The following is a 26080-nucleotide window of genomic DNA, read 5'->3' on the forward strand; positions in this document are numbered from 1 at the left end:
GCCTTTACCCTGGCGAAAGGTTCTTCATCACAACACCGTGTGTCCTCGTGTGTTCTTAGGGCTCAACACCAGCACACCTCAGTACTTCGCAAAGGATGGCATCTTCGCCCTCCCTGTAACTCCAGAGGCACCCGTCTGACATTTCATCATCTTACCTGGCTCTCCGTGAATTTCCCTTAACAGCCATCTCTTACATATGCATCATGCTTTGCAGATTATAAAATACTTTGATATATATATATATATATATTTTTTATGGACTCGATTTAATTCACTCCCCATGACCCGCCCTTGCAGAGCAGATACTGACATCCTCATTTTAGAGGCAAGGAGATGGAGGCCCACGGAGACAGAACAATTAGGAAGTGTGTGTTGTGGTGGGAAAAAAAAAAAAAGAAGAAGAAGAAGAAGAAGAAGAAACCACAGGCTCTGGGACGGGATCAACCTGAGTTCCAGTCCTAGCTTCCCTACGTATTAGCTGTGTAGTTGGGCAACCTGCCCCGACCCACTGAGCCTCTTCTCTTCCTGACGAAATGAGAATAGCCCCAGCTCTGCCAGGTTATGTGTTGTTTCGTTACATTCGCGGTCAGAGACCCGACGGGGCCCGCGCCGTCTGCCGTTTTGCGCAGAGGGAGCCGTCGAAGGAAGCGTTCAGGCCAGAGGCAGTTGGAAGTGTTAGGGGAACCGAGCGTCTGATGAGAAGCACATTTTGTACAGTTGGTTCTTCACAATAGCGTAACACTTAGGATCAAGATTTAAAGAAGGAAAGAAAGGAAAGAAAACTCTCTGGATGAGAGCTGCGAGGATGGCAAAAAAAAACCCACACCCTGGTCCTCCGAGAGTGGTGCCCGAGGCAGGGCCGGAGGCTGGGATTGGGGTTCAGCTGACTCTCACGCTCTGGCCCCCAGCTGGGCTCTCCTCACAGTTAGCAAGACCCGCCCCTCAGGCCAAATTCATTAGCATCATTTGTCCTCAAGATGGTGAGGGCTTTTATGGCCCCAGTGAATCCAACCTTAGGAAAGAGCAGGCTCTCTTAGCCAAGTGCATGTTAATACTGAGGTCACTATTACTAAATTCTGGATTAGTAGCAGGTTGCAGGACACCAGTGGGTCGTTCATAAAAGCAACCACGCCAGTTCGGCCTGGCTCAGCTTGAGCGCCACGGGGAAGGGGCCGTGCGCTGTGTCCGCAGTGGGCAGTCCTTTCCCTGGCACCTCGCAGGTGTCCGGTAACTGGACTGTTTCAACAACGGGGCTGACAGGTCTGCCCTAGACCTCAGTGAGGAAGGCACACCGATTGCTCTTTCAGTAAATTCTTTAAAGGCAGAGGTTAGGTGTTTGGAGCTGATCCCGTGGAGGCCGCGCCATGTCCTCTTGGCCCACAGCTACTTCAGGTACAGCTGTGGTGATCATTTCTATCCATAGCCAGGCTCCCCTTGTGCTGCCAGGGACCTCAAATGCACACTTCCATTTTCTGCCCCCCGGCCTTGTGCAAGGCTGAGGGGGCTCCCTGGGCTATGTACCAGCACAGTTTAAAACAAAAGAATGTGGGGAAATTCACTCTCCCAGAGAGGCTCTCAACCCATGGTCATCAGGAATCAGGGGATACATGCTTTAGCTCCCCAACTTTCAGCCAAATAATTCTGAGAAACATCCCATTCACTTCTTAGAAGGTCCCTATAGAGCAGAGCCCAATCACTCACAGCAGCAAACGAAATAATGTGCCTCTAGATTGACTTTTCCTCTTCTCTAAATCATTCCGCCCATTCCCCATGCCTGCTTCTTTGCAGAATCACCTCTCAAGTAAACCATCTGCACCCAAGCCCTTCTCTTAGGCTCTGCTTTCCAGGGAATGCAGACTAAGGCATTCTTCTTTGTGTTGTTCCCAAACATCAGCTTGGTTTATAGTACACAGTAAATACGTACACTCCATAGACAAATATTTATGGAGAACCTGCTGCGTACAGTAGGCACTATAGTAAGTGACCAGACTCTCTTCTTCATGGGGATTACAGTGCGAGACACAGACAATATTGTAATTCAACAATATGTGGGAGAATGAGATGAGTTTAATGAAAAGAATATAAAGTAGGGAGAAGGGACAGAGTGATTAGAATAGAATGAGTTAGCTAGAGCAGGCCTTTCTAAGGAAATGACATTTAAGCTGCGATCCGGGTAAAGAGAGGGAGCACCATGCAAAGATGTGGGGAGGAGCTCGCCAGGGAGGCAGACTCTGGGGTAGGAATGTGCTTGGTGTGTTGAGGGGTTTGGGGAGTGCCAGAATGGCTGGAGTGAGCGAGCGAGGAAGAGAGCAGGGTGATGAGGTCAGAAGATGGGGCCACAGAAAGCAGGATACTGGAAATGCCCAGAGATTTTTGTTTGGGAATAGACTCTCTGTGTCCCTTGCCCTGTGTAGTGTTTTATGATGGGAAAGGCTCAGGTTTTGGAGGCTGACAGCTCCGGATTTGAAGCCAACCTTGTTATTTAGATGGAGTGTGACCTTGGGAAACTTGCTTAATTAAGACTTGCAAACATTTTTTTTTTCTATGTGTAAAATGGAAATCATAAAACATACCTCCCAGGATTTGTATCTGGTAGGACTCCTAGTCACAAGTAACAGAAAACAAATGGAAACTAGCTTTGATTTAAAAAAAAAAAAAAAAAGGAAAATATTGACACATATATTTGAAATATCCAAGGGTTTATCTAGCTTCAGATACAAATGATTTAAGGCTTCAAGTGATATTATCAGGACTTGATCTCTGTCCCAGGTGTTAGTCTGATTGATCCAGCCTGGGTCACTTGTTCATCTCTGTTTGCCCTCTTGACATGGAATATTGGGCCACTGATCACAGGTCTATCTCTGGAGGAGGGAGGAAGCCTTAGCGCCACCTAAATCGTATTGACTGAAATTCTGGGAGAGATGGTTTCCCAGTGGGAAACTGGAGTGCTCTTAGTAGAAGGAGGAGAGGGTTTCGAGCAGGTAAGACCAACAGATGTCCACTCGAAGACTGGCCTGGGGATGAGCCAGAAGTCCCTTGGCACAATGCCTGACACATAGATGCTCTCAGTAGATATTTGCAAGACCACCAATGTCTTTCTGAGAGGGCTTGTTTTCCTGAGAGCCCCTTCTCCCCTGTACCGTGGGAGCCCAGTACCTTCCTGAAAGAGTTCACATAGGAGGCGGGCTGGCTTTCCTAGAGCAGAGTTCTGATGCCAGCTGCTGGTGTTGGGGAGATGGAGTGGATCAGACTTCAACCCCTGAAGTTTAGTTTCAGCGAATTCGACAGATATCTTGTGGCCCAGCCTTATGCTGGGTCCTGGTGCCACAGAGGTGACCAAAACCCAATTACTGCTGAAAGCATCTCACAGTCTGCAGGTCAATGTGCATCAGGAAAAAAAACACAGACTTCAGATCTCAAATCCTGGTTCTAGCCTTTACCATTCCCAGGGGGATCTTGTTAGGAAAGTTGTTTAACCTTCCTTGAACCTATCTTTTTTATTCGTAAATGCTCAATTAACCTAACTCATTAGGTTGAATTGACTATTAATAAAGACAAGGTTGGTTTGAATGTTTAATCAAGACAATATAAGTAAAAATTATAGTCAAGCGCTGCTAATGCCATATATAAGAGCTAAACAAACATCGTTCCCTTTTTGTCCTTCCTTTTTTCTTTCCTTCCTTCTTCCCTCCCTTCTTTTCTTCCTTCTTTTTAAAATTACCGCCTTTTGCAAAAAAAAAAAAAAAAAAAAAAAGGGAGGGTTCTAGGGAGTTAGGAATCATCCACTGTATCTAAAAGCAGCTGACTCTGACCACTAAAAATGTATGAGACAAATCGACGAGACCTGATGGGGGAGAGGCTGCGAGCGCGTGGGGGCACGGACGTGAGTAGGCCACCCCTGTAGCGGGTGTACCAGGTACGTTATCGTGTTCCTTCCCTGCCCCGTTCGCTGATGACCATGTACTTTCCAGATGAAGCGACAGTCTCCGAAAGTTTAATCATCCATCCCTAGATAATATAGCTCATAAAGTGGTGGAGCCTGGCTTCAAAACCAGGTCTCTTCCGTGCCCCGAACCAACCCCCTTCCCCCTGCCCCGCTCTGTCATTATGATACGGTGATTACTAATAATGTTTTTTTTTTCCATTTAAAAAAAGCATCATGTTTTGAAAGAAATTTATCAACTGCAGCTGATGGGTGTGAGGCCCTCCAAGATGCATTTTGTCACTGAATGAATTCCTACATTTGCACAGGTGAAGGAAAGGTGGGGAAATGCAGAGCCCTGCTTCTCCCCGGGCACTACAGCAGGGAGCATCTGCAGGTTAGAGAGAGGTGGGCCCACAGTGACCTCTAAATCCCCTTGGCTTTTCCTGAAAAGTGTGTGGAGTCCTGAGCCGGGGAACTTTCTCCCCACCTGGGCTAACTCACTCACTGCTCCCACCCCTTCCATTTTAGAATTTCTTTGCTGTTTTTTTCCCAACCTGTTTTCAATTTGCTCTTGTGGCCGGCTTTGACTGTGACCTCAATCAGAAAGGAGAGGGTGAGGGGAGAAAGAGAGGGAGAAGGAAAGAGGATGAAGAGGATTGAGGGAGTGATGAAAGGGGCAGGAGAGAGAGAACTCAGGTAGCGGGTGGGGCCTTTTGCAAAATCGCTGTGTGCTTTGTTGGGTCGGCTCTGAAGCTTCAGCAGAATTGTGATTGACCTTTTCCGTGGCTCATAATGAGAGCAAGGCTCGAGTTTGAGTGGATAAAGAAATGTGTGGGGGTCTGGCCTGAGCCCACTCGGGTTACAGCCCCAGAAGAGCCATAATGGGGAACAGGCACATTCCTGTACATTGACTCCCAACTCCCTATCTGTTTTCAAGGAAAGAAAAACAGGAAAAGAATGTTAGAGTCTTGGACGGGCATGGGTGAGGCGGCAGCAGCAACCCGGATCCTGGAGGGTTCCCCTGTAGCAGTGTACCAGGGAAGAGGGGACAGAGGTAGCCTAAGCAGAGTATCCTAGTTTAAGGCACATGGACCTCAGAGGCAAAAGAGCTGTGTTGTTCTGGATTCTGCCCCAGAGTTGCTGCAGAGGCTTAAATGGGGGTGCGACATTCCTGAGACTCTGTATTTCTATCAGGGAATGTGGCAGGGTTTTAGGATTCAAGCATTTTAAGCAATAAAACTTTTAAGCCAAGCTTTTTAAAACAGTTTTTTCCCCCAACCTAAATAAAACATGGACCATCAGTATATAAAATAGATCAAAGCAGAGAGGGTCTGGTTGAAGGTTAGTTGTGGGTATAGAGGAGACAGACTTGCCATTCCTTCTTACCCCTGGAGTTCTGGAAATTCTTATTTGCAAGTCACTGTTAGACTGTATTACATATTGGAAACCTCTGAATCCCTTCTGTCCCTCCTGGGCTTTCCATCTTTCTCAGAGATTCCAAGTTTAAGAAGATGGCATGGCGGAAGCATGTGCCTAGCACATAGTAAATGCCCAGGACATAGAGTTCGAATTTGTGTTTAATAAAGTTGATCGGAAACTGAGAACCAAGGGCTCCTGGGCGACTTTGGAAACTCTTCAGTTCTCAGTGATTTTATCTCCTAGGTTGGCTGATATGAATGATCTCATAAGCTATAGGAGTTAAGAGATCAAGTTTTTGTTCCAAGTCTACCTCTCACTTTGCATATGGCCATGGGCATACCACTCTCCTTCTTTGGGCTTCGATTTTACCACCTGGAAAAAGGAGTGGGCTGGATAAAAAATAATCTCTAAGGGTCCTTATCTCTCTCCTCGTTTATGACAACAATAATAACAAAAGCCATAATGACAGTCGATTTATATTTTGAGCTCTTACTCTATGCCAGACATTCTGCTAATTGGCTCGTAAACAGTATGTACTATATTTTATATGATATCCACAACAACACTGTAAGTTAGGTGCTATTATTATACCCATTTTACATATGAGAAAATAGAATCCATCCAATGCAAGCTCTAAGTGGGGCTGTACCAGGATTTAATCCTAGACAGTTTATACTCAGAGCCCAGCCTCTTAACCGCTGCACTATACCACTGTTTAGTCAGTTGTACCTCTGCAAAACACGGAGGATGTGATATTCTGGAACCACAATACGTGTGTTGAATTGCACCGACTTGGATTTGTGCATTGAGAAGCCCCCAGGCCTTTCTTATCCCCCTCCACCAGATGAGGAAGGACAGTGAGAGGTCGCTTCATTCACCCACCTCCATCAAGGGTTGCATGTAAACCTTCTGGAATGGAGTGCCAAGAAAAGCAATATTACAATTTACTTTATGGGTCCATTCTTATATTTAATAACCATTCCTATTGTCAGATTACAAGGTGTGGAAGGTCAGGGACCATTTCTTTTATCGTTGCATTCCCCAGGCCCATAGAACTAAGAGAGTAGCATGAATTCAGTCACAAATTGAACGAAATTGAGAAAGCTTGCTTTCTAACACTATCGTTTTTTAAAACTTTCTCTAGGAGGCAGCATAGTATAAAAAAAAAAAAAAAAAAGGTATGACTTTGGAGTTAGGAGGATATGGGTTCAAATCTCATCTCTGTCTCTTCCTAAATTCCTGAATTTAACCTCAGCTTTACAGCGGAGATGCTAAAATTTAACTCATTAGGATTAAATACTATGAAGATTAAATAGAAAAAATAAATTTGGTACTATATGTCAGTTTCCTTCCTTTTAATTCTTTTCATTTGAAGGTCCTTATATATGGATAGCCCCAGGTAGAATTGGACCCAGGCTATTCTTATAATGTCCTTGATATGACTGATTATATACTCTACATTAGCCAGTTTCTTCACTTGAACTACACCTATAAACCTTAGAACTGTGAGCCGATATTTCTGGGGCTTTTATCCATGATCTAAATTGTTCTGAAATGCATGGAAATGTCTGGAAAGCTAGGCCCGTTTGAAAATTAACGTCAACCATCTTTTGGCTTGAAGACAATTAATTAGTACAGGCCACAAGCTTACTGAATTCCCTTGTGAAGGGCCAAGTCTCTCACTGGCTATCTGGAAACAAATTGAAAAGCAGACAGACATGGATCCAAGCTCAAAGAAAACAAACGTGAGCAGCCAGACGTAGAATCCTGAGAAACCAAGGGAAACAAAGCCCTCACTCCATTTAGTGAATAATCCCATGGCCCTGCTACCCAGCTTTTTTCATGTTTCACCCCCATACATCGCTCTGCTTCAGTACCTTTTGGAAGGAGACACACTGTTGATTTGCGATTTTATTGTGAAAGAAAGGGGCCTACAGAAGACATAGGGGATGCCAAAATCTGTGATGAAAAGGATTGCATTTACCTCTTTATTTTTTAGCAAAACTTCTGGTTCTAGACAAAGAATTTCTTCCTAGTTCCAGCTTTTCTTTCTAGAGTCCAAAGTCATAAAAGAGTTATTGGTCCCTTGTTACAGAAAGGAAAACTGAGACTTTGAGAGGTTAAGGGACTTGCAATAAATGGTGCAAATAGAATTCGGTCCCAAGTCTGTCTGGCAATAGCAGCTGAACATGCGTGTCACCGACAGCCTCATCCAGACACCCCCTCTGGCATGTGCATATCAAGGTGAGGAGCTGTCTGTTGTCTTTTTAAAAAGTGGGAAACACAAACCCTACCCATCATATCTGCTGTATTGGACCCCAGGGACCAATATGTTATAGAACTGTTGTTCACCTGAATCCCAGCCATCCAGACAGTTCAGTCGGACAAGTGTTACATGATTCGCTTGTGGGTAAAGAATGAACTTTTCTTTGAAAGACTAACAGGAAGCCACCTGCATATTCTGCCCACCCAGTTCCCTGGGAGAGAAGCGCCATGTGGCTTCTCTGGGTCTCAGTCTTCACAGACAGTTGGCCAACATTATTGTCTCATGATGGTTCCATTATACCGGATTATCCTTAAGCATGAGTAAAGAAGATACAGTCGAATGAATGTCCTCCTCTCCTTTGTTACTGAGAATATAAGCAAGTAGAAAATGTGAGACACTCCATATCAGGCATTGTGGAGAACAAGGAATCGACAGTTGGGAGGTGTCGTATCATCTCATAGCATGTGGTATATAATACCGCACATGCCTGTTTTGCTCCTAAATCATCCAATTTTAGAATTGGAAGGGAACTCAGAGGCCATTTAGTCTGGCTCATTTACTTGATCTATTTTTAAGTATTTTTTATTGATTGTTTTCCTCATTACAAAAACAGTATGTATTCAATGTAGATAATTTTAAAAAATAGAGATAAGCAAAAGTAAGAGAAGAAAAGTACCCATTGTCTCACTTTCCAGACAAAGCCATTACTATGCATTTGCTATATTTTTTCCTTCTCTTTATAAATAGGTACACATGTAAAAGTTCCACCCAAAATTAGATTATTCCCAAACAGTATAACCTATTTATAAACTTAATATGTCATGAATATCCTGTCATATAACTTCATATTGTTTCACAGTATTCTTTTTAGTGGCTATAAAATATTACATTGCATCATTAAAGTATAATCGATATTGCCGTTTCTATATTATTGAACATTCAGTTTCTAAATTTTTGCAAGTTTACATAGTGCTACAGTGCCTGTCCTCATGATTCGATCTTTGTGCACAACTGTACTTTTATTTTTTCAAATATCCTAGTAGTGATATTCACACCTCCGCTTTACAGAGGAAGAAACTAAGGCTGAGAGATGGGAATTTAGTTGCCTAAAGCAATTATCAGAGCTCAAACAAGATCTCAGGATTCCAAACGTTCAGTCATTCTTTCTAGTCCTCATCTATTCTTCAATACTCCTCTTTCTAGTACACTTCAGCCACTTTCTAAAATCTAAAGGTGACTTAGAAATCATGGAGTCCGGGGCACTCGTTCTTCCACTGTTCCTTTCTATCCCATGCCCTTGGTCACGAATCAGTCGTAGAGTTCTTAACTCCTTAGCTGGACCAGGTCTCTGTCCATCTCAACATAACGCTCCATAAATCAGAGCCAATGCATAAGAGTGACCGCGTGGCCTGAAACCTATTTTATATCCTCAGTGCAACTCCTTCATTACACAAGGAAGGAAAATTCAATTCCAAGGCAGAATGGACTTGCTCAAGCAGTCAAGAGAAAGACAGTGGCAGGGAGAGGCCAGAATAGTTACTCTGAACAGAAAGCACTGTCTCCTTGTTGCCTTTCCATTCATTTTTATTGCATAATAATTTACCTCAATTGAGCCTTGCTATAGTCCTACAAAGGTAGGTATTAACATCCCCACTTTACTGTAGAGAAAATTCATACCTAAATTAAACAGTCCCCAGAGCTGTATACTAACCTGTGTCATTTTTATATCTTGTGCTTATTCTGTCCGCTAATCCTCTTGATAATGATTTTCAAACGCTTAATGGGTTTGGACAACAACAAGAATGTCTACTCACCAAGGCCTGAGCTAGGACGCTCATCTTTCTTTTTCTCCTTCCAGGAGAATTCCTGAGTTTTGCTGACGACTTACTCTCTGGCCTGGGCACATCTTGTGTGGCAGCTGGTCGAAGCCATGGAGAGGTCCCTGAAGTCAGTATCTACTCCGTGATCTTCAAGTGTCTGGAGCCCGACGGTCTCTACAAGTAAGACATGCCGGGTGCGTGGGGAGCGTGAAGCAGACAGAACGGTTTTAAGTCTGAGAGGCAAGGCATGCATAATCCATCCAGGCCAACCAAGTGTTCCATAGGCCAGCCTGTGTGTGCATCTCGAGATGTTAAGGTTTAGACGTTTCCGTTGCAGATGTGTGGCCATAGTGAATCATACGTGGTTAGCGCTGAAGGGCCCAGGGAGGCCAGAAACTCAAAAACCATTCCACTACTGGTGAAGAATCTGCAGCCCAGAGAGGGGAAGCGGCAAGTTAGCAAGGAAGGCTGTGACGGGAGTCCCTGCCTTGTGTTCTTTTCTCAGCTCCACGATATCGCCTCAAAAATGCATTATATCTGTATATCTAAAGTATGCATTTACATATATATATGTAATATATATACATATAATTTTTTAGTAATAGATTCCGCCGGTCCCTTAGAAATAGCACCGTTATCGCTTCTTCATAGAGTACATTAGAGTCATTGCGTCTAAACTTCTAGAGCTGCAAAAGAAAGTCATTCTGAGGCTTACCTATTAATCTCAGAGGAAAAAAAGCACTTATTTTTCTTTTGTTTCCCATCTCAATGAGTGTTGCCACATCTGGATGCAGCCATCATAAACTATAGCATAAGTTCTAGAGACCAGTTCTCTTTGTGTACCCTTATTATGAAACTATAGACCACCTTCGTACCAACACAGAAAGCCGCAGTTGTTAATAAGATGAACATTATTATCACAATGATTAGTTATTCAGCTCATTCAGTTTTTCTTTTATTCATTCACTCAGTGATCCATTCACATATCCATCTATTCAATCAATCATCCATTCCTCCATGCATCTCTCTCTTTCTTCCTTCTTCTTTTAATCCACCCATGCATCCTCTTCATTCATCTATCTGTTCATCCATTTTATACTCCATCAGTCATTCATTTATTTATTCATCAATTCTCCCATTCATTTGTATTTTTATTTACTCATTCCTCACTCATTTACTTATTCAGCAGACATGATCTGAGGATTGCCTATGTCTTGGTACTGTGCCAGGGAATGCAAGTATGTATGTGACTAAGACAAAGGTTCTAGCCCCAGATAACTTATAACCTAATGGTGGTATGAAAGGCCACAAATTGTGGACTCAAATCTGGCTGTGATATTTTTAGTCATGTGACCTTAAGTAAGTCGCTGTATCTCTATGAACCTCAGTAAACTAGAAAAGTTAGTAAAAGGTTGTAGAGTCGCATGAGAATTAAACAAGAAACATAGTATAGCAAAGGATCTTAAGTAAGTATGTTCTCAATAGATATTAACTCCTCTGCAATCCCTGAATCTCTCTTACCCCCAATATACATCCCATCCCCACTTCCCCTGGAAGACCAGGAAGTTTTAAAGACCATCATGTTCTTCTGAACACTTGACATATTCAGGCTCATTGGTAACACCCAACACATCTGTGCACTAAAATCGAGGACATCACTGTAAGCTGGAAATCAGGTATTCTGATTCTGATTCTTTCACTGACTGTCTCCCAGATGTTGGCGCCCAAGTCTTATTTCACACAGAATGTCAAAATTCAGTTGGGGACAGTGAGATCTCTAGGCATGGAATCCCCAAAGTATAATGGACTTTGAGATCTCTCCCAGTGGGTCATCCGGTCAAACTCCACCGAGGTGGTAGCATTTGCTTCAGGCTTGAAATGACGATTTGGGACTTAAATCTTGAGAGAATGACTCTAAATCTTCTTAATTAGTGAGTGCTGACACCAACCCTTTGGGCTTTAGGGTCACTGCATCCGTAAAATATAAGTAGGTGACTAGAATAAGAGCTATAAGGCCCTAACTCTAAAAACTATGATTATACGGACAAAGTAGCATTTTCGAAAGGTGTTTATGGTGTCTGGTTTCCTCGGTCGCTTATTAAGGGCATAGACTGGAGACAGACAGCCCATAGACGGATCTGGGTTCAGATCTTTGCCTTGCACTTTATCAACCGTGTGACACTGGATGAGCTTCTTAACCTTCTGAGCCTCCGTTTCCTCCTCTGTAAGAATTGGGATAATACGACGTCCAGCTCACTGGGACCTGGAGAGGTTTTGATGAGATAATGCACGAAAGCTCTATACGTGGTGAGGAGCTTCTAGCAGGAGCATAAGAAGTGTCAACTATTAACACTATTGCTCTTGTTGCCTTTGTCGTGATAGTAATTAATATCAACTCCCTCCTCCTCTGTTCTCCGACTGCTGGGGGAGATAGCCTTTAGCAGAGAGGGTCAGAGCCCTGGCAGGGGGTTCCTATCCACTGAGACTCAGCTGGTGTAACATTGTAGGGACTTGGCGTTAGGCAGGCTGGACTCCTAGAGACCTAATATGTAGGAAGCGGTGAAATGTTTAATGGCATCCGAAAAGCAATTAACACTGAGAACCGAGCAATCAGCGACCATCCTTTGAAAGTGATGGACATTTTCCTTAGCCTCTTCTTTTCCTCCATGTTTGATGTCCCCCCGCCCCGCCCCCCACTGCCCCACAGCTCATTCCTACCTCCAGAAGTAGGAACCTTTTTTCCTCCTTCTGCCCTGAAAGCGTGCTTGTCATATGCTTGTCGTCCCCGACTCTGAGCACTTCTTTATTTTATTTTTTTGAAACTGATTGTCTTAATGGCCCTGGGATCTGGGCCGCTCTGACATGAAGCCAGGGTGTCATTTGGACCAGTCTCTCATCCCACTGGCGGCTCTCCTCCCGTGAAGTCTGACCGACTTGGTCTCAAGTTTTAAAATAGTTTCAGTGTCAGTTCTTAGGGTTTCTCGTTTTCTGCTTGCTCGTTCCTTACCAAAATTAGTTTTATTCCTCCTGGGGCCAAAGGGGCGTGTGTGGCAGCAGAATGAGCACAGGCTCTGAGGACAAGCCGAACCGGGACACTTCCTGATTCCGCCCCCCATGCATAACCTGCCCTGGGGAAAGTCATTTTTTTTTTTTTTTTTTTTTTTTTTTACCACTCTATGCAGTGGTTTCGTCCTCTGGAAAAGGGGGCTGGTAATGGTTCGTATCCCATAGGGTTATAGGGAAGAGCATCAAGCGAGAAACGTCACAAACGGGGTGACCAAGAATGCCTGGCCTGCGGGAGGCCTGCAGGAAATGTCAGTTACTTTCTCTTTCCTCCTTCAGTCACTGGTTGTCACTGTGTCTTCCCTGGACAGTCCTGGAGTTGCTCTTCTCTGTGAGGCAGGATGGAATCCCACGAACCCAGGAGAGAATGACCATCCAGGATCTTCTGGGGGAAAAATAAGATGAAAATTGAGCATGGATCCAGACCCTCAAGTTTTAATGAAGCGCAGTCGGGCACTAAACCCCTCATCCGGGCTGTTGGGAGACACGGTGGAAGGATTCAGGGGGCACAGGTGTGGAGGATAGGTCTCTCAGGCAGGACATCTGGATCCATAACACCAATGCCACCACTTCTGCCTCTGGGACCTTAGGCTAAACGTTCCCGTCCTCTTTTTGTTCTGAAATTTCAGCATCTACAAAATGAAGGGGCATGCGCTCGACCCCAGCTCGAGACCCCCGGGGATGTGTACTTTTGCCATGGGATTGCTTCTCGTTCACGCTCCTCTCCTCCTGAGCTCCGTCCCTTCCAACTTTTCTAAGTCTCCCACTCTTGTTTTGCCCCTCCGCATCTCTGTCCGTCTCTCCCTGCCTTTTATTCCCTCTCTGTGTTTTCTACGTAGCTCACAGTTTTTGTCTGCCTGCCATTCCCCCCAATTAGTCTTTCTTTTCTATTTGTTATTCTCTTAATTTATGTTTTTGTGTATCTCAGGTTCTCTGTCCCGTTTCTTCTTTGAGTTTTGCTCTCCTGCCCCCTCTCCCCACCCCACCATCTGGCCCCCTTCCATCCCCACGCCCTCTCTCCACCCCACCTAGAAGAGCAAATTGCATTTTTCAGCCCCTCCATCCATCCATGTAATTTTACACAGCGCCACAGGGTTGAGACCAACTGGAGGAGTGAAAGTCAAGGCTGATTTTCTGTCCTAAGCTCACCCTGGTGTAACAAAATAGAAACATCAGCTCTCGACCCCTGTCTAAATTGAATTTCCTTGTTTGTTTCACTTGTTTTGCTTTTTGAATGAAAACAAACAAAGAGCAGTAGAGGGCGAGGGTCTGCAGAAGGTGTGACCGGGACGCCAGCTCTTGCACCCTTGGGTTTTTGGCGCCTGTGGGTGACCCTAAGCAGGAATCTCCACTCGGGGTAGAAGGGTCAGGCCCGGCTGGGCTGGGCATCCGTAGTCCCTACCCTGGCCTGGCCAGAGGCCTAGACGCCCTTCTTGTTGCCGCTCCCCAGTTTCCTATTACCCAAGGTAATTAGCCTCTGTCTTGTCTTGGCCGCCTTGCCTTTTTCTAATCATGGATGACTGCCAAAGGGTCCTGAGCAAACACACAGCAGCAGCCAGGCCTGATTCCTGGGGTGGGGGGCTCATTCCCACACGTTCGGAGGCTTGCTCCAGGCCCTTCCTCATCCCCTTGGCCTCAGTTCTACGAAGGGTGTGCCAAGGGAGCCTGGGTACCGCAGCCACGTGCCAAATCTCGCGGTGGGACCAGAGGTTCAGGGGGAGCGCTCCTTCTTAGTAGGGGTGGGTAGGGTATGAGTAGAGGAACAAAGGGAACATCAAGGCTTTGGAGAAGAAAGAGCCTAAGGTCAGGATCAGGCAGCGGTTTTCTCACTTGGTCCCAGTGACACCTGGGGCCAGTTCCTCCCCCTCCTCTGGCCTTGATGTTCTCATCTGTGAGATGGAAAGTTTAATCTCAGTGAGCTCGAAGACAGGTAAAGTGAGGGAGGGGTGCAGACACCACGCCAAAGTCCCAAGCCTCTGTGCCTGCTGGATAAATAGTAGTAGTAGTGACAATAAAAATTTATTGAGCATTCACTACACGCCAGGAAACTCGCAGAGGATGTTACATGTCCTCTCTCATTTAATCCTCGTCATAACCCTATGTATCCAGTATCTCTGTATCTATTATTGTTATTATCACCGTAATCACCATCATCACTGTCATCATCATCATCATCATCATCATCTCCCATTTCTCAGATGAGAAAACTGGGGCTTAAAGTAGTAAACATTTTGCCCAAAGTCACATGTCAAGAAGAGGTGAAGCTGAGACTCAGACCCATGCCGACTTTAAGACCCACCTTCCTTTCCCCTCACCCCACGGACCATCACTGTCCTGTCCACTGACATGTGAAGTTGTCAGCAGGACCTGGTGAGACTATGAGTGGAAGATCGGGAGAGGGCCTCCTTCTGGCAAGCAACCCCGTTTGCAATGGAAAACCCACCGGGGGGCGGGAAGGCCCAGGTTGCAGCCTGCAGACCCCGGGGAAGGCACCTCACACCTCATCTCCCTCATCTGTAGAATGGAACTACTTAATCTCATCCACAAAATGGAGATAGTTCATTGTGCCTCCCCAAGTTGTTGCAAAGATTTAACGGGAGAGCAGATGAGAAAGGGCTTTTACGTTTTCATCATATGCACAGGAAGGGTTACCACGACCCCTCTCTGACGGAGAGCGGCAACCCAAGGCGCAACTAGACGTTTTGAATCCACATGCCCCCCCCCCGACTCCCTGCAGCACATGCGTAGTTTTCAGTTAGGCCTTCGAAATCTGAAGTCGGCGCCAACGCCTACCCACTCGGTGACCTTGGACAGATTTCTTAACCTCTGTGAGTTTCAGTTTTTTCATCTGTAAAATAGAATTGTAACAGGACCCATTTCATAGGATGGTGAGGCTTCCACGTCCTGAAGCGTGTAAAGAACATGAGGCAGTGTCTAACTCATCATCAGTACTTGATACCTAGTGGGAGGAGGAGACGTAGCCCCAGTTATGACTGGCTGTGATTACATGCTTTACCTACGCAGTCATGCCTGGGGCTGCCTCTGGACACTGCTTTGTTCTCAGCTTTCCAGTGGACACCAAGTTAAGCCTTTGTCTCGGACACTGGCCCCTGTAATCATGACTCCCTGGGCACACTTGCTAGAAATGTACCAGTCTCTTTCTTCCTCAAGGTCTTTGCTTCTCCTCTTCCCTTTCCCCAGACGACCTTCTCCCGGCTCTTCGCCTGATTGGTTCTTTGTTCTTCTTCAGGTCCATGATTAAATGTCATCTCCTTAGAGAGGCCTCCTTTGACTACATTATCTATAGTAGATCCCTCCTGCTACACACAGAGACACACGAAGCCGTGGAACTTATGAAAGCTGTGTTGATTTAGTTGTCTGTTTGTTCTCACCAGACTGTCAGCTGCATAGAGCAGGGTCGGTATCTGCCTTTTTTATCGTGTATCTCTGGTGCCTAGAAAAGGGCTCGATGCCAGTAGAGAATCCAGTAAATAGTTGTCGAATGACTTGAACACATTTCCAAGTCAGTGCAGAAATCTGGAGGCCCTGCTCCCCTTTACTCACTCACGCCTCCAACTCACCTTCTCGCCATATTCTCAGAGGGCAGCCACTGCCTTCCAGGCCGTGGTCTAGTGCCCTATCTCTGTATCTACCTCTATCTCTCTATGTCTCTGTATCTGTCTATCGCTCATAAGTCAGATCTAATTTAATCTTCTAAGGCTGTTACTATCATTCTAATCCAGCAGGTTAGGCTACTAAAACTCAGAGAGGCTAGATAACTGCACAGAGACTCAAAACTCGTAAGTGGAGAAGCCAGTTTTTAACTCAGCCCGTTTTTTTCCGGAGCCTGAGCTTAAAATGACCACACTAGATTATGAGAAGTATGCGACATACAGAACTGATGAGGTCAAGGGGTAGAAGCCATTTGAAGAGCTCTCTTATGCAAACAAAGATCCATGCCCAGATGCATTGAAAACAATATGGAAAACAGATTTTCAGTCCTGACAGCTACATGGCTACCAGGGAACTCCAAACTTTGTCCTGCCTCTGCGGTCATAGCAAGTGCCACATAGGCAGTTGAGCCCTGAGTCTGCACAAGGACCCCTTGCTCTTCCTAGGACTGTAGTCCCAGTGCCATTTTTGAAATGCCCAGAATCCCTAGCTCTCATCTGCTGAGTTGTTTCCCAGAGTCTACAGACCGCCATGTGTTTCTGCAAACAAGTCCAGGCTCCCAGCCCAGCGATGCTTCTCCAAAAGCCCAGGGGGCATGGAGCTTGGACAGAGCATCGCTGGCTTCCTCGTCACCCCCAGGACACCCCCCTGCCTGGGCACAGCCTGGGCAGCACATCTCAGAAGCAGCCAGGGCCACCACCATGGATACTATAATTACATATTAGATGAAATCCCGAAGTTTCCCTTTATTTACATTCCTACCCTACCCTTTTCATTTCCTCTCTTTGCGCCAAGAATCAGCACAGACTTTACTGGAAACAGCATGAAAGTCATCAGGAGCCCTTCAGGGCTGGGTTTTAAAAGTGCTTGCCCAGATGTTGTGAAGCTAGAGACCTGAGGATTATCCTGCCTCTGGCCCTCAGCAGCTATGTGGCCTTGGGCAAGATGTTTCCACTCTGGAGGCCTCCCTCAAAAGAAGAGGGATTGAATGGGTCCATCCCAAAGGACCAGTTCATGATTTCAGAGGCTGTGCATCTCAAGAGATAACAAAAGCAAGAAGATGGACTTAGTCCCCTGGCAACTGGAGAGAGAAGCACTTGACCTGGGTGGAAAGCTCCATTCAGCTTAAGGCTCCATACTTCCCTTTTTCAGTTTCAGTGACCCAGTCTGCTTAGCGGGTCTCCTGAGCCAAGCCCCCAGTGTGACCGGACCAGCTTCTGAGGAGACTTTCGGCTCCTTGGAGAAAAGAGATATGCAGAGAGGAAGCCGGCCATGCTGACCAGGGGCCCAGGCTACAGCCTCTGGACCAATGCGAGCTGAGCCTGAGGCCCAAGGTTCATCTAAGACACACCAGGGAAAGAAGCCAGGATGGGCCTGACAATTCCTGTGAAAGCCACTGCGAAACTTTCTCAGTCCTTTTCATTCTCTTCAGTCCTCCCTCCTTCCCTCTCTCCCTCCCTCCCTATCTTCCTCCCTCCCTCTCTCCCTCCCTCCCTCCCTCCCTCCCTTCCTCCCTCCCTTCCTCCCTCCCTATCTCCCTCCCTCCCTTCCTCCCTCTCTCCCTCCCTCCCTTCCTCCCTCTCTCCCTCCCTCCCTTCTTCCCTCCCTCCTTTTCTGTCTCCCTCCCTCCCTCTTTTCCTGCATTCCCTCCTGTTTTTCCAACAGCTCTCCTTTTCTTCCCCAACTCTTCTTTTTTCCCCTCCTCTTTCTTTCCTTTTACTTGTCCCCTCTCTGTCTTGGTCATGGACACCGCCTCTCTCAGTGTCACCCGGAATCCCATCTGTCTATCTCTGTCTGTCTGTCTGTATTTCTCTTCTACTTGCTCTCGATACATCTGTCTCTGCCTCCTTTTCTTTATTTTCTTGTCGCTTCTTAGTCTCTGAATTCTTTGGTCTCAGGCCCTCCCTCCTTCTACCATCCTCCTGTGTGTCCTGCGTCCCCCCTCCCCCACACACACTGTGCCTAAGTACAAAATCTGGGCCTGTTATCTGACTCTGGGGTGAACAGCCAGTTGGGTGTGGCCAAGGGCCCCAGAGCTCAGCAGAGCCAGTGGCCTCTAATGAATGTCCCCAGACCCTAGGTAGGCTGTGAACTTGCCCTGGCCACAGTGTCCTACCCTGTTGGTCAGGGGGTGGGGATGAGGGGGCAGCCTAGTGACTTCAGACTCAATTGCATCAGGTCATGCTGACCTCTCCAAAGTGCACAGTTGGGGCCCCGGAGAAGGGAAGAACTGTCCTCAGGCCAGAAGCAAACACAGCCATGCATCCCAAGCCAAGAGAGACTCGTAGAGGAAAAATAACCCTGTTTTTCAGCCGACAGACAGTGAGGCTCCTAAAACCTGCTGGGGACTCTCAGGCAGGCTGTTTCTTTCCTCAAACTGCGTCAGGATTTCATCCAGGAATGGGACGCCAGCCAGGGTTCCAGAGGGACAGGGCACAGACTGCTCATGTGAACTTGTGTAGGGTGGAGGGGTGGGAGCCAAGGCTGGACTGAAGAGCTAGGCCTTGAAGGCCGGACATAGAAGCTGAACTTCATCCTGTAGGCCACAGGGAGCCAGGAGGGGCTTCTGAGGAGGGGCGATCTATATGTAAACCTGTGTTTTATGGCGACAGCTCTGACCGTGACATGGAGCTTAAGCCAGGTTGAGTTGCGAGTCAGGGAGGCCATCTGGTACAGGTACAGGAGAAGGGTTGGGTCCTCACACATTTGGGGATCTGACAAATGGTGCCCCGAGTGGGGCATACCCTGGACCAAAGTGGAGCACCATGAGTTCAGCACAGTTTCGGAAACAGCTTTTCCTGTTCTTAATAGCTGACTGCAGTACCACGTGATCACGAAAGGGACATATTTAGGGGTATCGCCAATGTGCCTCACACTGAGCTAGGCACTTCAGGTGTGAGACTAACCAAGCCAAACAAGTTCTCTACCCTCCCGTCGCTCACAGTCGTGGTGGGAGGACAGAAGAGACCAAGAAGTTGCATGATATTTCACATCACGCCCTGATGGGGAAGCCCAGGGCTGACAGAACTCCAAGGAAGGGCTGCTGACCTAGCCAGGTCTACCGCCAAGTCGTCCTGAGGGCGTGAGGCGGGCGGTGCACAGGGCTCCATAACATCTCTCCCACCCCCCCCCCACCCCTACCCACTTCGTGTCTAACCCAAACCTCAGGACGTGACCTTATTTGGACATAGAGTCTTTGTAAATGTAATGGCTTAAGGATCAAAATGAGATCATGCTGCATTAGGTTGGTCCCTAAACCCAATATAGTGACTGGCGTCACTCTAAGAAGAAGAGAGGACCCAGAAAGACACATAGAGAGAAGGCCATGTGAGGACAGAGGCAGAGATTGGAGTGACGCTGCCACAAGCCAAGGAACCCCTAATGCCATCAGAAGCTGGAAGAGGCAAAGGAAGATTCTTTCCAAGAGCCTTCTGAGCAAGCATGGCCCTAGGGACACCTTGATTTCAGACTTCTGGCCTCAGAAACTATGGGAGAATACATTTCTGTTGTGTTAAGCCACCATGTTTATGGTAATCTGTCATGGCAGCCCGAGGAAACTAATACAGGGGTGATGAAGGCTTAAGACAGATGGCAGATTGCGAGAAGGCTGGGTGATGAGAGACAGCATATTGTGGTAGAGAGTATCGCTGGGATATGGAGAGCGAGGGGGAAGTAGGAGAGACGCGGCTACGGAGGCGGGCGAGGCCTCGTCAGCCAGGATGGAGGCCCCGGAGGAGCATGGGGAGCGTTCGTGGGGCCGCAGGGAAGAGTTGATTTGCAAGGAGAAGACCAGGCATATGAACACTGTCCAGAGAAGAAGACGAAGGCCACCAAAGGCCCTAGGAATAATGTCCCTGAGAGACATTTGAGAGACCCAGGCTGTGTATTCGAGTTAAAAGAAGACGCTGGAGGACGGCCCCTGGTCTTCAAGCCTCTGTAGAGCTGCACAGGTGTCAGAGGGTACAAGTGCGTTCACTCTGACCCCAGAGGTCAGGATGGGGTGAAAGGCTGCGAGGGAGGCCGACTTTGGGTCACTATCAGGAAACATGGCCCTCGGTGCCACGGCAACCTCGTGGGGCCGTGAGGGCCCCATGCTCGGGGCAGCAGAATGCTGAGGGGGGATGAGGCAAACTCTCAGCCGGGCTTTGTGAGGAGGGACTTGCAAGTGACAGCTCTGGGACGCCATGGTCAGATGCCTGATAATAGGGAGCAACAGGGACTGTGGTAAACTAACAATGGAGCAGAGAAGACTTAGCTCCAGCTAATCACGAATATGGGAGAATGTAGACCCAGCACTGAAGACTCTTCCAAGCCACAAATCTCAGTGTTTAAGTGAAATCTCTTAATTAGTACCTGCTGGTAACCAACTTCAAATTGGTCACATAAACCGATTCTGTAGCGCACAATTACCCTGCAGGCTATTAAGGTAGAATTTCTAGTCTAGATCAACCTCTCGCTGTATAGATGAGGAAGCCAAGGTTCTGAGAGATAAAGGAGCTTCAAAGTCAAGGCGGAGCCAAGATTAACACATAGGGGCCCTGACGCCTAAGCCAGGGCTCTTTCCAGCAGGTCTTAACCCCAACTTCTACTTTAAAGTTGCTTCGTTAGGGGATGCAAATAGAGATAGCTTGGTATAAGGAGAGATCCCTGAGGTGGGGTCGCCAGCCAAAGGAAGCCCTGGGCCTGGCTTTGCTGCCCACCACCAGGGGTCTTGGATAAAGAGCTTCCTCCTTCTGAAGTTCAGTTTCTTCCTTGTTACAGTGAAGCATTGGATGGAGAGTTCTCTTTCATTGCTGACTTTCTAGGACTCCAGGAACTCCCAAAGATAGGTATAGACCCAGGCTAGAAGCCAGGCCTCCTAGCTTTTCCCTGTTCCTGCTCTCTTAGAGGCAGGTCTGTCACTGCGTGCTGCGGGGCCACCTGCCCACCCAGCCCTGACTCCCACCCGCGACTCCCACTTTCATCTGTGAAGGAGGCTATTGCTGTTCAGTCTTGAGGCCATCACGGGAAAGGTGTTAGCAGACTGCAGGGGGTCACCATGAGTGATGCGTAGAATCTCAGAGGCAAGACGGAATCCAGATTTCTGGCAGGTGTTTTTTTTTTTTTTTTTTTTTTTCTTCCCAAGATTAGACTCCTCCATGTACCAACAACCCTATTCTGCTTCCACATTTGAATCACAACATAATAGAGCTTGAGGCCTCAGGCGTCATTGACCTGAACCTTCCCTCTTTTTAGGAGAAACTGAAGCTCAGGGAGGATGTGGGCCCTGCCCTCATCACTCAGAGAGCCAGCGCCAGAGCTGGGCCGGATCAGGAGTCTTGACTCCGCTGTAGTCCCCTGCTGCTCTCATGTCCTAGATCCAGGGATACACATGCCCCTGATCACCTTGGGTACCTAAGGGTTTTGTGTCAAACTGTCCTGGGGTCAATTCAAATTTCAGACCTTTTCTGGCTGTACAAGCTACATATTTTCCCTGGGTCTCCATTTTCACATGGGTAAGGTAAGGGTATCACTACTTCCTACATTAGGGTTCCGTCGTGAAACAGAGATAGTTAATGCATGCGGAGCTCCTAGGCATAGCGTGTCCTGCACATAGCAGGTGCTCAATGTCAAGTGCATACTGGGACATATGAGATGGTCCTTTGGTAGGTCTTCGCTGGGGCGAGCCTTTAAGAAGACTCTTGATCGGTTAATGGTCCTGCCCACTCTGTAGCTGCTCGCATCTCACTGTTCTCTTGGGTGTCTCCCAGTAGCCCTTTGGACAGGAAATGTGGCAGAGTGGGCATTGTTTTCCGCAAACATCTGACATAAGAAGAGGGGCCTCCCCACCTTCTTTTTTTTCCTTCTATTATTCCTTGAACTCATCCCTAATATAGTTCTCATGGTCATAGAAAGTTAAGCTTGTCAGGGATCCAAGCATAGGACAGATTTTAGAATCTTAAGGAATTCTAAATTCTAAACTCTAATGCCATCTAGTAGGTCCTCAATTCAGTAAAGGTCAGTAAAGGATGTTGCAGGCTGAACGGATGAAGTCAGTCCTTCTTGTAAAAACATCTGTCGCTATTAGCCAAGGACATAGCAATGACATGGCCTCTGCCTGCCAACCACAATCATCATCGACCATTCATCAAACTGTTACTACCTACCATGTCTTGTGTTAAGACTTTTATGTCTATTAACTTTTTGAACCTTCACAATATGGTACCCTCTAAGGTAAGTACTATAGTTTCCCTGTTTTACATATAAAGAAGCAAAGACAGAAAGTCTAAATGACTTATTCAGAGTCATCTAATCAGTAAATAGCATAACCATGTGTCTAACACAGCTATCTGGCTACAGAGTCCACATTTGTATATTCTTGTGTATTCTTCATAATGGCAGTAGTGTGGCTGAAATTTGAAATCTTGTGGCTCAGATTGAAAGACCTTTGCCCAGCATTGAAGATAAACATGTAAGCAGCCAGTTATCCTGGGGTAGAGGGTGATTTGCCTCATAACGAAGTCATGGGAATTTTGAGGAGGCTGTGATCTCTGACAGCCAGTATACTTGGGGGAGGTGCGTGTGAGCTGGGTCTGTAAGAACGGATAGCATTGACCACTTAGAATTAGGGAAGTTATTGCATCACAGGCAGGGGGAATAGCTGAAATAAAGACCAAGAGATGATGAGAAGTTGAAGGGACACATGAGGGAATAGCAGAAAGTTCAGGATAGTTGAGATATGTAATATATGAGGTTGGAGAAGCAGGACTTGCAAGGCCTTGGAATGCAGACCAAGAAACCATTAATTCATTTTGCGCAGCAGCGAGAAAGCCACATTTGGGTTTTAGAATGATCTCTGTGGAGTATGGGTTGGCGTATAATAGTCCTGGTAAGAGACAATGAATCGGGAATTACAACAACCGCAGAGGGGAATGAAGCAGAGGAAGCGGATAAAGAGAGTCATAGAACATGGGGTTGTTTGGCCCACAGTTTTCTTTGGAACCACCGATAAGCCAGCTCCATTGAGAAGACATAATCATGGAACCCGAAATTTTAAAATCTGGATTCAAATCCTGACTCTACCATTTTGCATTTGGGTAACCTTTGAAAAACTGCCTAACTTTTGAGACCAAGCCTTTTCCTGCATCCAAAAAGTAGGAGTAAGAAGTTCTACTTCAAAATGTACAAGTGACATTGTTTTAAAAGTACTACATATGTCAATTTCTGGCACCCAGTAGGCTCTTTATTCATATTAACTTCCTCACATTCTTTCCATTTGCTTCAGTCTTATTGCAGTAAGCATTCATATTCATTCTCTTTCCCTCCACCTCCTTACTGCCCAACTTCCCTCTCTCTGTCCCTCTTTCCCCAGGATGCCAGAAATGAAATAACATTCTTTGCGTGTTTGTTCTAAAGCTCCTGGCAGCATTCCTGCAGACCCCTGGCTGGGTCAGGACTCATTTGCATTAGCATGTGTGAGGCCAGCATGAAGGGGAGGGAGAGGCCCTGTTTTCAGGGAGTTTCATCAGGCGCCTCTGCCAGAAAAAGGAGAAGTTACTATTTCTTTCTGGGAAACATTCACAGATTCATACAAGGGAGGACGGCTGGGGAGCTGTCTCACTTGTAGAGAGGTTAGTGGGCGGGTGAGCTGCCTGCCTGACTCCCACAGCTGTATCCAGCGCCTCTCGTCCTTATCATGGGTCTACCCTAGAGATCTCTTCTTCAGTGCGTGTAGTAACTTAAGACAATAAATAGATCTTTTTAAATCATATCTATGGACTGTAACAGGGAGAGGAGAGAGAACACAGGGGCAAGGAAGACACTCAGAAGCTACAGGATAAATAAACAGTAATTCTTCTGGCTTCTAGATGGATATTAAGTCAACAAAAGCATCTTTAAAAAAAAAATAAGGCAGAGACAATTCCTGGAGTTTTTTATTTGTTTGTTTTTGCTTTAATTCTGTGAATTTTTTTTTTTTAAATAATATGCTATCTCGGAGTTATTCTTTCTTCCAGGAATCACAATAACCTGGTCCGAATTGAGATAATCAATGGCAGGCTAAAGGGAGTCTGCCGGAGGCATCCCGGGAGTTCCACAGGCACCGTGACACATGCTGACCCTAGACACAAGGATTAATTATGCCATTCACAGAGAGGCAACCCGAGTTCTCGGTATTTTATCGGGCAGCCTCCCATCATTTTCCATTATCCTTTTTCAGTTCCTAGCTGAGATATGTCTTCTTCAGGCAAGGTCTTTGCCTTCTCCTTTATAACAGTATTCATGTAATTGCTTCAGAGGAAAAGTAGAAGAATCAATGATACGATTGACTGTTATTTAAAGAGGGCTTTTGATATACCGGACACTGTTCTAAATGCTTTCATAAATTAAGTCATCCCTTTCTCTCGATAACCCAATGAGGACAGTATTTTATTATCCCCATTTTACAGATGAGGCATCCGAAAACCCAAGGAAGTTAAGAAGTTTGCCTGATATCACGCACTAGTCAGTAGCAGAGCCAGGATTTAAATTCGGACAGGCCGGCTCCGGAGCCCAAGTTCCTAACTATTAGCCAGCCCATCCTCCCCAGAAGTCGCACTAGCATTTGACGAGCCTACTGCAAGCCAGACCTTATGCTCCCAGACATCACAGTGCTGTGACGCATGCTGCATCTTTATTCATTCTTTAGTTCTCATGAATGCTGCCTCCTCAGAATGGCAGCCCAGAACCCATATCTAAATTAGGTTCCCCATCCCTTTCCTGTATAGCAATTATTAACCTTCACAATGGCATATTTTGGTGCATGTCAATTTCTGTCCTCAATTAGACTTGACAGTCTGTGGAGGTAACGATGGTGTCTGTTTTGTTTATCCCTGTATACTCAACTGCACACGTGCAGAAGGCACTCAGTAAATATTTATTGGATAAATAAATTCATGCATGTGACATATTGAATCATAGCTATCATCCTATGAGACAGACACATTTTACCTCTCACTTTAGAGATAAAGGAGAAAAGGCCCACAGAGGTTTCATAAATTCGGCAAAGTCACTAAGTAAATGGCAGAACTGGTATTTGAAAACAGGTCTTTTCTGACCTTAGAATCAATGCTCTGAACCTCTGCACTGTATTGCCTCCTGTGAAGCCTTATTTAGGAGCAATAGAAGGAATGAGACATGAGGTCTGCCCTGCAGAGCTCCCTATACTACTAGGAGGAGCTAGATGTGTACACAAACCGCCATATTAAAATCAGTGAACTATTCTACAGCATCATACGGACTGGCTACAGAAACAAGTGTGGGAGAACAGGGAGTACTTGACAGCCAGGAGCTACCTCCTCTAGCCTTTCTTTGCTTATCTAATGCACATCTATTCTTTAAGGGTGTGCTCAAATGTAGCTTCCTTCTTATGAGCATTGATATTTGTTCATTCCTTTCATTTTAGAGTGTTTACTTCTCTCTCTGTAAGGCTTTGCACTATATTTCGAGGACTTAGAGCTGAACAACACATCTTCCCTATCTATGGCCACGGAGCCCATGATAAAATGTGGCCCATGATCTAGGAGCTCAGAGAAGAGGATGCCTCGCAGTCCAGTGAACGCTATCTAGAAAGGGTGACATTTTAGTTGAGTTTAAAGGATGAGCAGGATCTGTAAGATGAAGATAGGGAGAAAAGGGAGAGTGGTTTTCCAGGAAGAGGGAGGCATATGTGCCAAGTTATTAAAGAGTGAGGCAATGTACTTAAGTCATCACGGGGCAGTGGGCCAGGTGCGGGCGATGAGGCTGAAGAGGTTGACAGGGCTCTCACATCATGAAGGGACTTCGTTTCCAGGCTTGTACCATGGACTTTCTCTTGAGGGGAAGGGACGCATTAAGGGTTTTGAGCCAGCTGCTCGGTAGACATTGTCAGATTTGCACTTCAGGAAGATCACTGGCTAA

The 26080-nt window shown here is 46.3% G+C and overlaps 1 protein-coding gene across 12 annotated transcripts in view; it reads left to right on the top strand.

Annotated features, from left to right (window-relative positions):
- ASTN2 (astrotactin 2) overlaps nucleotides 1-26080 on the top strand; it is a 900155-nt gene that overhangs the window by 839146 nt on the left and 34929 nt on the right. For all 12 annotated transcript variants that reach the window (XM_036238510.1, XM_036238511.1, XM_036238512.1 and 9 more), the window contains one exon: nucleotides 9469-9610. In XM_036238510.1, coding sequence (XP_036094403.1) covers nucleotides 9469-9610 — 142 coding nt within the window. The remainder of the gene's footprint in view (nucleotides 1-9468; nucleotides 9611-26080) is intronic.

The sequence above is a fragment of the Rousettus aegyptiacus genome, unplaced genomic scaffold (assembly GCF_014176215.1).
Source record: "Rousettus aegyptiacus isolate mRouAeg1 unplaced genomic scaffold, mRouAeg1.p scaffold_m13_p_3, whole genome shotgun sequence".
In the NCBI taxonomy this organism is placed as follows: domain Eukaryota; kingdom Metazoa; phylum Chordata; class Mammalia; order Chiroptera; family Pteropodidae; genus Rousettus; species Rousettus aegyptiacus.